This window comes from Nelumbo nucifera, chromosome 4 (genome assembly GCF_055504915.1).
Source record: "Nelumbo nucifera cultivar China Antique chromosome 4, China Antique-T2T, whole genome shotgun sequence".
NCBI classification, from domain to species: domain Eukaryota; kingdom Viridiplantae; phylum Streptophyta; class Magnoliopsida; order Proteales; family Nelumbonaceae; genus Nelumbo; species Nelumbo nucifera.
The window spans coordinates 33,362,788-33,376,018 of NC_142652.1; the positions used below are offsets into that span (position 1 = coordinate 33,362,788).

The following is a 13,231-nucleotide window of genomic DNA, read 5'->3' on the forward strand; positions in this document are numbered from 1 at the left end:
GAAGATTCTGGAGTTTCTTTCTTCCCACAAAGACCAACATACAGCAACCCACAGCTCTCTGCACTAGCTATTCAGGACTTTTAGCTCTATTACAAAAAATTCTGTTGTTCCTTTCAGTCCAAATGGACCACAAGAGAGCTGCAGGAATGGTCCTCCACACTAATTTTCCTTTCTTGCTTAGGCCTTTAACTTTCCAGCAGCACAGCAGCTCCCTGACCGACCTTGGCATAGCCCAGCTGGTGTCCATAGATTTCAGGAAATGCTCCCACACCAGGGAGGAGACCGAACAGTGAAGACAGAGCCACAGAGGTGATCTGTAGATTCAGGGAGGGAACCACAAAGTCCACGAGAAGAATCCAAATTGTGGATGCCTACTCCTTTCTTTTTCTTCAAAAATCCTTGCATTTCTTTATTTCCACAATGTCCATACAATTGCAGCTCATGTACACTTCCACATCATTCTAAACTTTTTCCTTTGAGCATCTAACCACATGCAACCAAAACGAGCAAGAAACCAATTCCAAATAGAACAAGCCAATGATCGGGAGATTAATAGGTGGTATGCAGTCTCAACATTCAATTTGCACATGATGGACCCGTTAGGAGATAAAGGCCAACTAGGTCTCTTTTTTTACAACACGTCACAGGTGTTGATACTTCCATGGAAAACTCCCCAACGAAAAAGCACTAACTTTTGGGAGAAATATAGGTGCACACCAAACTTCCTTCATAGGAAAGGACCCAGATGGGGGAGTTGCCCTAACCAACATGTTAAAAAAGGAACCACAAAAAAACTTATTCGCAGAGTTAGGAATCCAAATTTGTTTATCCCTAGCTGAGTTATCAAGAACCACCCCACGCAGCAAACTCAAAAGACTAGAAACAGGAACTAATTCAGACTCTCTCAGATTTCTTCGAACACTCAAATTACAATCAAAACCAAGGGATGAAGAAAGGTAAAACAAGCTCAGAGATTGGTTTATTTTTAGTAATTGTTGCCAGCCCCTTGTTATATCATCCATCAAGAATAGTTCAAAAAGAACAATTGTTTTGACCCAATATGCCACCTTAGCAGCAATATTTTCAATCAATGCTTCAACCGTATGGAACTCTTTTTTTATAATTTTTTTATCAGCAACCTTAAAATGATTTCATTAATTAGAAAAAATTATGGATACAACAAGGGGTTGTGAAAACAACCAGCTTTACTAAGCTGATCCAAAGCAGAATTACAAATGAACCCAAAACATATATGTTCTTTGAACCCCTTGCTTAGCTAAGCTATCTGCCAAACTGTTAGCAGATCTCCTCACCCATCTCACACAGATTGACATGTCCCTTGACAGCAATTTAAATCTCCTGAATTCATTCCTCAAATGCCATGTCACCCCTTTCCCCTTCTGCAACCATTTTATCACAGTTTTTGGATCTCCCTCAATGATCAGTCTATTAATACCCAACTCTTTAGCCTTATCAACCCCATATGCTGCAGCTAGAAACTCTAACCTTGCCACATCACCCTACTCCACAGGACCAGAATACAAAGCAATGATATTTCCATCTTCATCTCTAATGCCCCCCCCCAATGCCTGAGGGACCCGGATTACCCACACAACTCTCATCAAAGTTCAGCTTCTTCCAGCCATCTATTGGGGGAGACCATGCCTCAACAAATTGGATGAAGATGCTGCAATAATACCCCAAACCCTAAAAAGTCTTCGACCTTAAAATCTGAAAACATCTTCAAGATTTTTGCCCAATGTGCCACCCTCAACATTATTGTTTCAACCAAGGCTTCCCTACTTTTTTCTTTTCCTTCAAATATTCATGCATTTCTTTCCTCCCAAACAGTCCAAATTAGTGCTACTCTAGCACATCTCCACAGGATCCTACCCCTCCTTTTAGTGCCACTAATACCATTAGGGCTGAACAAACCATCCAATCTGTCAAGAGAAGACCACCTGCAACCAAAAAGGGAAGCAAACCAATTCCAAATAAAGCTAGCAAAAAGGACAAGATCTTAGGTGGAAAGCAGTCTCACCATTTTTTTTTTTTTTTGAAAAAGAGCAGTCTCACCGTTCAACTTACACAGGACACACCAGTTGGGGGATAAACACCAATTTGGTCTTTTTCATTGAAGAACATCAAAGGTACTAATACAACTATGAAACACTTCATAACAGAAAGCACTGATTTTAGGGGGAATGGGAGAGCACCAAATTTCCTTGACTGGGAAAGGATGAGTGGATGAGGTGGCTACCAACGAGTACTCTTCTTTTATAATCCAATAATCTATGTATCCTTAAAATAAACTTAAAGCCAAAATTGCGGACAGATTGCTGATTTACTTCAACCAATAATTTGCAGGTGGAGTCTTCCACCTCAAATTGGGTAAAACTCAATTTTGATAGGTGCAGCCTAGGCAATTCATTTCCATCAGGAGTGTGGGGAGTATTGAGAAATAACAAAGGTGCTATTTTTGGTTATCTACTCTGGTCTTATAGGCCAAGGAAACTCTATTAAAACAGAAGCCATGATGCTACTACAAGGTTTGAAGCTTAGCAGATTGCTCAACATTACAAATCTTCTAGTGGAAGTTGATTCAACCAGTGCAAGAAAAGCCAAGTTCTTGGTTGTTCAGACAACACATAGGGAGATAAGGAAGTTATCAAGGGCAATGAATCCAAGATTCACCTGGATACAAAGATCAGCAAATGAAAAACATAGCAGACAGTTCAACATCATCACTTCAATATCAAAATGAACATAAGGCAAGTAAAATAAGGCCTTCTCCTGCACCTTAGAATTTATTTTTCTGTAGTTGCATCGTTCAACATATTTATTCCCATATAAATAGATCACCTTATCTAATTTTTCAATTAGTTACCACCCTATTTAATGTTTGGATCTGTTTCCCATCTTATTCATCCACTTCAACCACTGATGAGTCACAAGGCTTAACCCTCGTGACTCTAGGCTTCTATCTCTCAAATTTGGAACTGCAAGTGCCTCATCTGATATCCTTCGCCTTTGAAACACTTATATCAGCCTAATGTTCTATACCAAACATGCTAGATGGCATGTGCATATTTTTCTTCTCCTTTTTCTGATTAAAAAGAAAACAGTAAAATTTGTTTTAAGAAGACAAAGGAAGGCATAAAGTTATAAGCACCAAAAACTACACAAAAATATTTTTTAAGGAATGACCTTTTTTTTATCAAAACAGGGTGTTGAGTACTTAAGTTTGCTGGACTGGGGGTAGGTTATTAAGATACTCCCAGTCACAGCTTAAAAAATAATAATAATAAAGAAGAGAAAAGGGCTTTCTTAAAAGCCCAATCAGTCCTCTGGTGTAACGGGATCTGCTCCTCACAAATGGGCGCCTCACATGCACATCCACCATGCATTGGGAATATCTCCCATGAATAATATCAAATAATTACGGGAGATATTCCCAATGCATGATAGGATGTGCGTGTGAGGCGCCTGGTGTGAGGAGCAGATCCGGTCTCCCTATTGGTGGGCTGAAACATTTTAATAAAGAAAGGGGCCTGCAGTCTAATTTAGTGAACAACAGGCCCCAAGTTATTTGGGCTTATTTATAATGCAATAAGCATTTAATGGGCCTGCAGTAGAGCTCATTTAGTGGAACAGCAGGCCGTAAAAGAATAAATCCAGCTTGATTAATTAGTTGTGAGGTGTCTCACTTATTTATGAGGGGATGCCACTTATCCTATTCTAACAAGAGGATTTATTTTCCCTCCTTTAACCACTTGAAGTGGGGGGACACATGTCACCCAAGGGAGAATGATTTATTTTCCCTCCTTTAACCACTTGAGGTGGGGGGACACATGTCACCCTAGGGAGAATGATTTATTTTCCCTCCTTTAACCACTTGAAGTGGGGGGACACATGTCACCCTAGGGAGAAGGATTTATTTCCCCTCCTTTAACCACTTGAAGTGGGGGGACACACGTCACCCTAAGGGAGAGAGAGTTATTTTCCCTCCTTTAACCACTTGAAGTGGGGGGTGACATGTCACCCTAAGGGAGAAAGAATTATTTTCCCTCCTCTAACCACTTTAAGTGGGGGGACACTTGTCACCTTAGGAAGGAAGAGTTTTCTTTTCCCTCCTTAACCCATTTTAAGTGGGATGACACTTGGCACTCTAAGAAGAGAGGAGTGGGGAGTTGCTTAACCACCTCCCTCCTCTATATAAGCCCCTCTCCTACAAGGAGAAGAGGCTAATGCCTTTTTGTTGGCTATTACTAATTTATCTGCAGGATTTCTAGCATTAAGAAACAAGTGGGAAGAGAAAAGAGAAGAAGATTGGTGTGGAGAGCATAAAAGAAAAAGGAAGAAGAAGGTAGGGAATCCGGTTTCCTTCCTACACCTCTTCAATATGATACTCCTTGTGTTTCCCATATGAGATGGAAGACCATACTCTATCTATTCCTCTCACTCCTTTCTTTCTTCCCTTTATTTTTCTTTTCTTCCTTGTTTCATATTGAAATACATGTAAGGAGACAACCATCTACAGCCTTGTTCATGAAACTTGGCTGATTATGGTTCCTTACAACCTACTAACCTATGTGTGAGGGGAAAAACCATCTACAGCTTTGTTCATGAAACTTGGCTGATTATGGTTCCTCAAAGCATGATAATGCACACAACCACAATTTAAAGGCCATTTGTAGCCTTATTAATGAAACATGCTTTTTTATGATACCTATTTACTTGTTATGCATACAATGTTTGTTTCTTTATATGCTGGTTTTCTCTCAAACAAAGAGAGAATATATACCAGAATTTTCAAAGGAAAATTCTGTAGAAAATTCATACTTAGTTTAGTCTTTATTCATTGGTACTTCTAAATCAGAACCAAAAGGTTTTCTCTGCTCCTAACAGAGATGTAACTAAGGGAATATCTACGTGATTTCCCGAATGGGGTTTACCCAAATAACAAAAAAAAACCCAATTATTAGTTTAATTGGGTGAATTATGTTATGTGAGAAATTATACTAAAAAAAATTCCACTAACACAGGGTGAGAGTGTTCTTTTCCAAATTACAGTTTACAGTTCAGCCCAAAACAATTGGGGTCTCCTAGCCCCTTGTTTAGCTAGAGTATCTGCCATCCCATTTGCTGTTCTTCTCACCCATTTGAAAGTAACATTCAACTCCTTTACAATGCTCACAATCTCCCTAAAAATATGCCCATAGATCCATGGGACTTGGGTGCTACATCTTGTCCAAGCAATGACCACTTGAGAGTCCCCTTCCACTTCCAAATTAAGGAACCCAAAGTACCTAGCAAATCTTAATCCCTGCAGGAGTCCAATTAGCTCTGCAGTCAGTGTGTCCCCATATTCTAGAGGCCCTGAATACAAAGCTAACACCTTTCCTCCTGAATCTCCGAAGACACCTCCCAATCCCAGCTACATTTTAAGGAATGGCCTTCTTCCCAATCCCAATACCATGTTTTGTTAGCTACTAGAAAATCTTGAACCATATATGGTGATGTCAAAGACTTTTTACCAAGACAACTTCAAACATAAGCAGGTAAAAGTAAGAATATTGCCATAGAATCTAATAGTCCTGTTAGTCTTATCACATCAGCTCAGTTATCAAAACAACCACCCAAGAGTCATTGTATAACCCCATGTGGCCCAATTTCTGCAGTTTCAAGGATCCCAGAACCTTGTAACAGAAATTCTAATTCACAAATAGCAAGAATAGCACAACGATGTGATCCCAAGCAAGAAAATACATTAAGAGATATGTGCCAAGTATAAAAAAGGATAAACAATTCCCAAAATGTTCCAAATAGGTTTACAATATAAGAATAACCTGACCTTTGAAGGAACTGCATGGAACTTGCAAGTGATCTTAAGGAAGACGTTTTTAGTTCACCAGTTTTGTTCTTGTCATGAAACATATTCAAGCTTGGAACTTTTGAACCCAAATACTCCCCAAGGTTCATATGCTTTAGTACCTGTCCTGTAGTAATAATTTATAACAGACAAGGCTCAGCTATTTCACAACAAGAAGATAAGAAAGAAACAAACAATTATGCAAACAAATGCAAATGCATAATAACAACATACTTCCAAACAGCTTCTCGGTAGATTTGATAACCACTTGAGCAACCCGGTTTGAAGGAATTTTTAGTAGTTGAAAACAGTCGTCAGCTATTATAACTTGCCTTGGCATCCATTGATCTGCATATGGAAGTTGCAGCAGCACATGACCAACTCGGCATAAAACACTAGGATCTTTAGCAAACCATCCTGTATAGTGGATATAGAAAACCAGATGATAGAAAGAGTCAGAGGGACGTGGAATATCCTTCTCCAGGCATTAAAATTTACAATTTTTGTTAACAGATAAAAAGGAGGAAATCCCATGCAATATGGAATAACAGGGGAACAAAATAATTCCAGTACAAGAACAATAGAACATTATAATGCCAAGTAAAAACTTAAAGAGAAAGAAAACAGAAAAAAAAAAAAAAAAGGTATTATAGATCGGCCCTTGGCCTGGTGCAATTTTGGGTTAACTAAAGAATAGTGATGTAATAATTGGAATGTTCTACAGATAAGGAGGCAATACATTTTTAAGTTCAAATTAAGATAATGCAGCCTATTCCGGTACTTCATATGTAAACCCATAAGCAAATAAATAACTAAATGTACCACCATAAGAACCTAAACTTTTTTCTGATAAATATAAGAGCCTAAACTTTATTTCATCATTAATGTTAAGTGGAGAAACATAGAACTAAAAGATGATTGAAAAGTTTATTTCATAATCGCTGTTTAATTGGAGAAAACAATACAAAGATTTATTTTTTTCTCTTCTTCTTCTTTTTTTTTTCGTTTGATCGCTCTTCTCCTATTTTTCTTCTGATCCATCTCCTTCTCTGCCCTAATCATTATTACATCTAGCTAACTCATTTCATATTTATCCAAGTGCAAGAAACATCCAAGCATATAACTCTTACATAATTTGCTACCATAACATGCTGACTACAGGATTGGGGCTAGGTTAGTAAGTTTACATATTGCCCTCCAATAGAAAATAAGTTTACTCATCATCACTAATCCATCAGCTCTATCTCAGATCTCAAGATAAGCTTTATACTATCTGACAAGTTAAACTTAACAGCCATAAAGTACCCATATACTTCATATTAGCAAGTGAACATACTGAAATTGAACTAAAAAGAGGTCTTTTCCCAGACGTACCAATAGTATCAAGGCTTGGTGAAACAGGAGTGACACCCATGTGAGAAATGGCCCCATATGAGGGTCGAAAACCTATTATGCCACAAAACCCAGCAGGTACTCTAACACCTCCAGCAGTATCAATACCTGACATAGACCATCATCCATGAAGAACCAAATTAAAGAATAATAAAAACAACAAAATCAGCTTCTCTGACTACCCCTACTGAGAAAAGCAGAAATGATTATTTTCATTTACGAGTTCTAAGACAAATTTCATCAATTTCAGAAACAAAATTATCACAATAAACCATTCGGCATGTAAAAATATTGACATGAAAAAAAAATAACAAAATTATTAAGTTCAAGAACGGCTTAAGCAACAAACCCCCTCTTGAAAAATACAAGGAAAAAAAGTGGGAAGATGGCCTATGACATGTCTGTTTGAAATTAAGTAAAATAAAACAATATATTAGCAAGTTGGAAAACTTATAACTGTACTCATGCCCAAGACCAGAGTGTTTAGACCCTTTGGTATTCGGTACCCACTCAGACTCACATCAAATATCTTCTAATTCTGAATGTTCAAACATTTTACATAATTTCCACTGGTGAGAAAAAATACAATTGAACATTTTAGAAAAATCAGAGATGAAAAGCAGAATCCATCTCCACCTTTGTGCCTTGGTGTTCCATGAGGCAGCTAAGGCCCATATTGTCACTCTAATGTTTTTTTTTTTTTTTTTGAAACTGTATGTTGTCACTCTAACATTGTTTAATTAACCTTCTTAATAAGTTTGAATTGGTAAAGAAATGGTGCTTTTTTTGATAAATGGAAATGGTGATGTTTCATTTGTAAGCAAGTTGAACGAGACCAAACCAATGATCTTAATGTTATACTCTTGGCCTCTATTGAGACCTAAACTACCTTCCATATTATAATCTGCAAAGCTATTAACTTCAATACATTAGAGATCAGAATCAATGCCTTCTTCACACTTCTGGCTAACCCAAGTGTCGCTCTTGTATTCCAGACAATAGGTATGTCACAATCAGAATAATGCATGATGCAATATGATTCAGAAACTAGTTTCCTGGTAAGGTAAAGCAAGTAAACATGAAAACAAATTCTATCACCTAAAGGCAATGACAGTTTTTATAGAGAACCTAAGTCTTTTCAAGACGAAGTATAGAAAACTAAAAAATACCATGTACATGTAATTCCTGCACAATGGTGTCAAAAATAGAATATTGTACTGGGTGTAAAAGAACTATAATAGAATAGATGGTAGGGCACAAAGATTTTACAATGGCATCTATATCTCATTAGTTTGGTCTCATTTTACAGTAAACACTATTAATTCACTAATTCATACAGTAAAACCATAGTGGAGTTTAAAAGAAAGATATGTTAGGAACTCACCCAAAGAGAAGTCAACTAGTTTACCAGAGACCGCAGCAGCAGATCCGCTGGAAGCCCCTCCTGGCACCCGTGCTGGAGCTGCAGGATTGGTGGGTGTATCATAATGTTTGTTTTCTCCGCTAATACTGGTAATGTATCAGAGAAAAAAAAGTATGTAAATCAGAACAAAAATAACGTAGGGCATAGGGGAAAAGACAGATAAACAAGTATTTATCAAAAAAAAGACAGATAAACAAGTTATATCTTCATAACAATTGAAGTTTGCCCCAATTGTGATAAGTAAGGAGAAAAGACAGATAAACAAGTATTTATCAAAAAAAAAGACAGATAAACAAGTTATATCTTCATAAAAATTGAAGTTTGCCCCAATTGTGATAAATAGGGAGAGGTCCGGCAACACTACTAAACCAAATATATGTACTAGTTGGAGCATCGTAATCTTTATTTTCTCCATTAGTGCTTGTTAAGTTTCTGAGATAAGTGATATCATCAGAAGAAAACTACAATAGAACACGGGAAAAAAAAAAAAAAAAAGATAAACAGAGGTAAGTTCTTTGCAAGCAATGAATATTATCCTGAAGTTATTGATCAAAAAAAATCTTATCCTGAAGTAAGATCTGGTTTTTTCTTTGGGGAGGGAGCTCAAAATGTAATTAAGAATGAATCCTCGCCAAAGTGTAAAACAATGGTTTTTTTTTTTTGTAAAGATAAAACAATGGTATATCTAACATAAAAGAACAAAGGAATAATAAATGAATAAATAAATCATAATAACAATGAGTTTGTAGTGCATGTTAAGAAAATGAAAATTTAGTTATGAAGAAAGAAAAAGCATTAACAACATTGACTGGTTTACAGGATCATATAAATTGGGTTTTACGGGATTTGATTCCCTTTAGGATGCAGAAGACATATTGCCATGAGATCTTTTTGTCGCCACTTCACATATTTATCAAGTTATAACTACTAGGGGTATAAATGAATAAATAAATCAAGTCCTAACCCATATGCCATATCATCCACAACTGTTTTCCCAACACAAGTAGCTCCCCCTTCTACAAGAGATGAAACCACAGGAGATGTCCGAGTTGCAGCCTCATGGGTCTTCACCCAGTCTGGATTGCCAAACCCAGTTACACATCCATCGATATCAAATCTGGTTATCACAAAACAATCAAAATTTGACATTGATGAGAAAATAGAAATATTTCTGGGATCATAGGTGTAAAAAAAAAAATAAGAAACAAAAAACAAAGCTATATAGACTCTAGTCATTTATATCAGATATAATAATCATTAAAATAATAAAAACATTCATTATTTTTACCAAATCAAAATGTGCACAACAGAAACCAACTTTTATTTGGCATAAAAGTACAAGGTAGACAGCTTTCTTTTTTCTTTCATTCTGATATATAGGTTCCTGCAAGTACCTCCTTTTGGATAATAGAAGTTAACTCAACCCATCAGAGCATTTGGAAATAGCTACATGAATCCTGTTTTGATATTCCACTATGCCAAAAGCCATCCTCTGCTATTTGAATAATGAGTTCTCAGATCTTTTTTAGTACTTCATCCCACATCTTTTTTGACTTCCCTCTACCTGGCTACCTCCATTAGAACCCTTAAATTATACATCTTTACTAGTTAGTAGGCAGTATCCTATGCATAAACTTAAACCATCTTTACTTGATTTATTATTGATTATGTCCTTTCTAGTCTTACCACCTAACCATCTAAACATGTCATCTCCCCACTTGGAACATGGAGAGTATAAAACTAGTAACCGGAAGGAGTTATTTAATCTATATTCCATAATCAATACTTTCCAAAATAATCTTTTTTATCTAGGAAATAGGAAAATGTAAAGAGGTGACAAGACTACCAAAATAAAATTGACCAGGCAATAGATACTCAAATTGATTATACAAAATATAACAGATCAGCAACTCAAAATGGCAAAGCAACAGCTACTCAACTTCGACTATACGGAATGTAATAGATCAGCAATGGCAATAATCAAGATTAAACTTCTGCGCACCAATCAGACAGTATAACTTTTTTTTCTTTTGCTAATTGCACATAAAATCTGTCAATGCATGCCAGTCATTTCCATTCACTCACACCCTCAATTGCCACCACCCTTCACGCCTCATGGTAATCAGGCAAAACAAATTAACATAACGTAACAGGGCATCCTTCAATCAATCAACCAACCAACTAAAACATTTAACAAAAAGAAAAACAAAAAATTAATAAACTGAAATAAAAGAAAAACAAAACCAGTTTAAAACAACGAACATATTAACGATTACCCAATTCCGCAAGTTAAAAGACAATCACCATGACCACAAACACATGAGAACATTGCCATCACGGCTTAAAACCCATAATTGAAAAGAAAATAGAATAAAGATGCAAACGTGAAAAGTCATGTGAACAGCACCATCTTCAGCAATCCTTTAGCTGCAAAAATGAACAATAGAATAACTCCTAAAGTTGATTAATCTTATCTTTCGTTTAAATTTTCTCCTATCTAATTCGTGGTGATTTAACGGGATAAGGATGCGTCTTCCCTCCCAAACATATACTTTGCGCAATTGACCTCTACATAAGTCGGAAGTTTTATTCGACGATAACACTGATAAAGAAACAATAGGGGCAAAGCGACGTAATCAATAACGTACACATCTGGGACGGCAAAAGTGAGGCCCGTCAAGGGGTGCGGAGCTTTGGGAGGAGCAGGCTGAGGAGGTGGCAGAAGCTGCAGCCTCTCAATGAATGCACCGAAATCTTCTTTGACGACCTTCTTCAATCTTCTGGTCATGAGAATGATTCCTGCTAACCCCAAGCCCAGCAACACCCATAAGTTGGTAGAGGTCGAGGCCATGGTTCTGGGTTTTTCGTCAAGTTTTGCTTGTAAGTGAGGACGGACCCTCCAAGAGCTCAGAGACCAATCAGGGTTTGCTTTTGCTCGGTCTGTGGCATGTGAATCTGTTGATAATGGTATTGAGGATGAAGAGGATAACACCAGTGCTGATGCAAGCCAACCCAAAACCTAAGCAGGGTGAACAGTGAATACCTAAGCCAGCGAGGAGAGAGAGAATCAGAGCAAATATCTATCATACATGTGATCATGATGTAATGAATTTTTACTACCGTTTTATAATGCGACGAGATTTCGCTTCGTCTGATAGGGCCCTCATTTGGTGAGGATGTATATAATGCGAAATCTGTAATCATTTGAACGAGTCGGAATGGGGTGCAACTGTGCAAGTCGGGCAGGATCGCGTGGGGTTAGGAAAACCCAAATCCAACCCGAGTTATTGAAGCCCCAGGCGGGCAAGGCCCCATCATGTATTCATGTTCATGCACCGGGTACCTCGGTCGACCCGTTATAAGTTGAGTTTGAACGCAATTTTAAGCTCGTGAGTTTGGGTTACCCGATCTTTTATGAATCGGTTTAGGCTTTCTTAAAAAAGTCTAGCCCGAGTCCGAGCCTAACTTAATGATATAATAAATAATCATAAATATAGATACATTATTTTTTCCTTTGTTTCTGTTCTATTTTTCAAGTCTTTTTATTATTTTTGAGTTTGGAGGGTTTTTAATATAAATAAATAACAAAAATATTTCCAAATTGTTGGTGGGGCTCAGGCTCAAGTCCAAGATTTAGGCTTTATATGAGGGTTGGGCTTGGGCTCAAGACCTAGGCCCGATGATCAAGCCAACCTCGGGTTCGGGCCTGAATGTATTTTGTTGATACATATACAAAGCATGGCCCGTTAACAAGTTAGAACTAATTTTCATTTTTTGGCATATTCATATTTGTTTTCGTCTATATCAATGTGTATCTGTATCCAAATAGTCCGATACAATACCTAACATAGATATTTTAACAATCATTGATTATTGCATTATCGAAATCCTGTAATAGGAGGAAATGAAATAATCTAACAACAAGCTAATAAATACAACTAAATTTTCAAATAAATAAATAGTAATTTCTTATAATTGAAACTTTCTCTACATGAGTGAGATCCAAAATCAAATGAATAAACCAATAAAAATGGAATTTTTAAATTTATTCAATTATAAATGTGATATAATGATGGATAATAGATTAAGATAATTCGATTAAATGCATAGAATACCATTCATATTCCACATGGGTTAAGGCTATATTAAAAAATATGTTGGTGGATGTAACAATAATGATTTGATCGCCAATAACTTAACAATTGATGTGACATAATGAAATGATGAATTAGGATTCATGTAATTAATACCAAATACATGGGATAATGTGTGAATGATGATAATGACGATGCCGGTATATTACAATCTTTATAGGTAGAGATTTTTGCAATTGGGTTGGTTTTAGTTTGACTAGTTTAGTTAAAGATATCAAGTATTGAAGTAACAAAATGTGATACAATGCCTTTATTACCATGTCTATTGAGATTCAACTATCTAATGCATCAATTTGAAAGAAGAAAAAAGAAAAATTTAAAGTATTAAGATCAATAGGGGGATGTTTGGTAATGATTTTGTTGTGTTGATTAAGATCTAGCACTGTCGTA

At 36.6% G+C, this 13,231-nt stretch overlaps 1 protein-coding gene across 2 annotated transcripts in view; it reads right to left on the reverse strand.

Moving 5' to 3' along the window:
• The window catches only part of LOC109115633 (translocon at the outer membrane of chloroplasts 64-like), a 39,022-nt gene extending 27,238 nt beyond the window's left edge, over positions 1-11,784 (reverse strand). For both annotated transcript variants that reach the window (XR_016085517.1, XM_019199855.2), the window contains exons 1-6: positions 11,336-11,784; positions 9,652-9,804; positions 8,649-8,773; positions 7,247-7,372; positions 6,107-6,289; positions 5,855-5,999 (exon numbers count right to left, since the gene is read on the reverse strand). Coding sequence is in view for 1 of the 2 variants with exons in the window: in XM_019199855.2 (XP_019055400.1) it covers positions 5,855-5,999; positions 6,107-6,289; positions 7,247-7,372; positions 8,649-8,773; positions 9,652-9,804; positions 11,336-11,538 (935 nt within the window). In the remaining variant the exon portion in view is untranslated. The remainder of the gene's footprint in view (positions 1-5,854; positions 6,000-6,106; positions 6,290-7,246; positions 7,373-8,648; positions 8,774-9,651; positions 9,805-11,335) is intronic.
• Between the last annotated feature and the right edge of the window lie 1,447 nt (positions 11,785-13,231).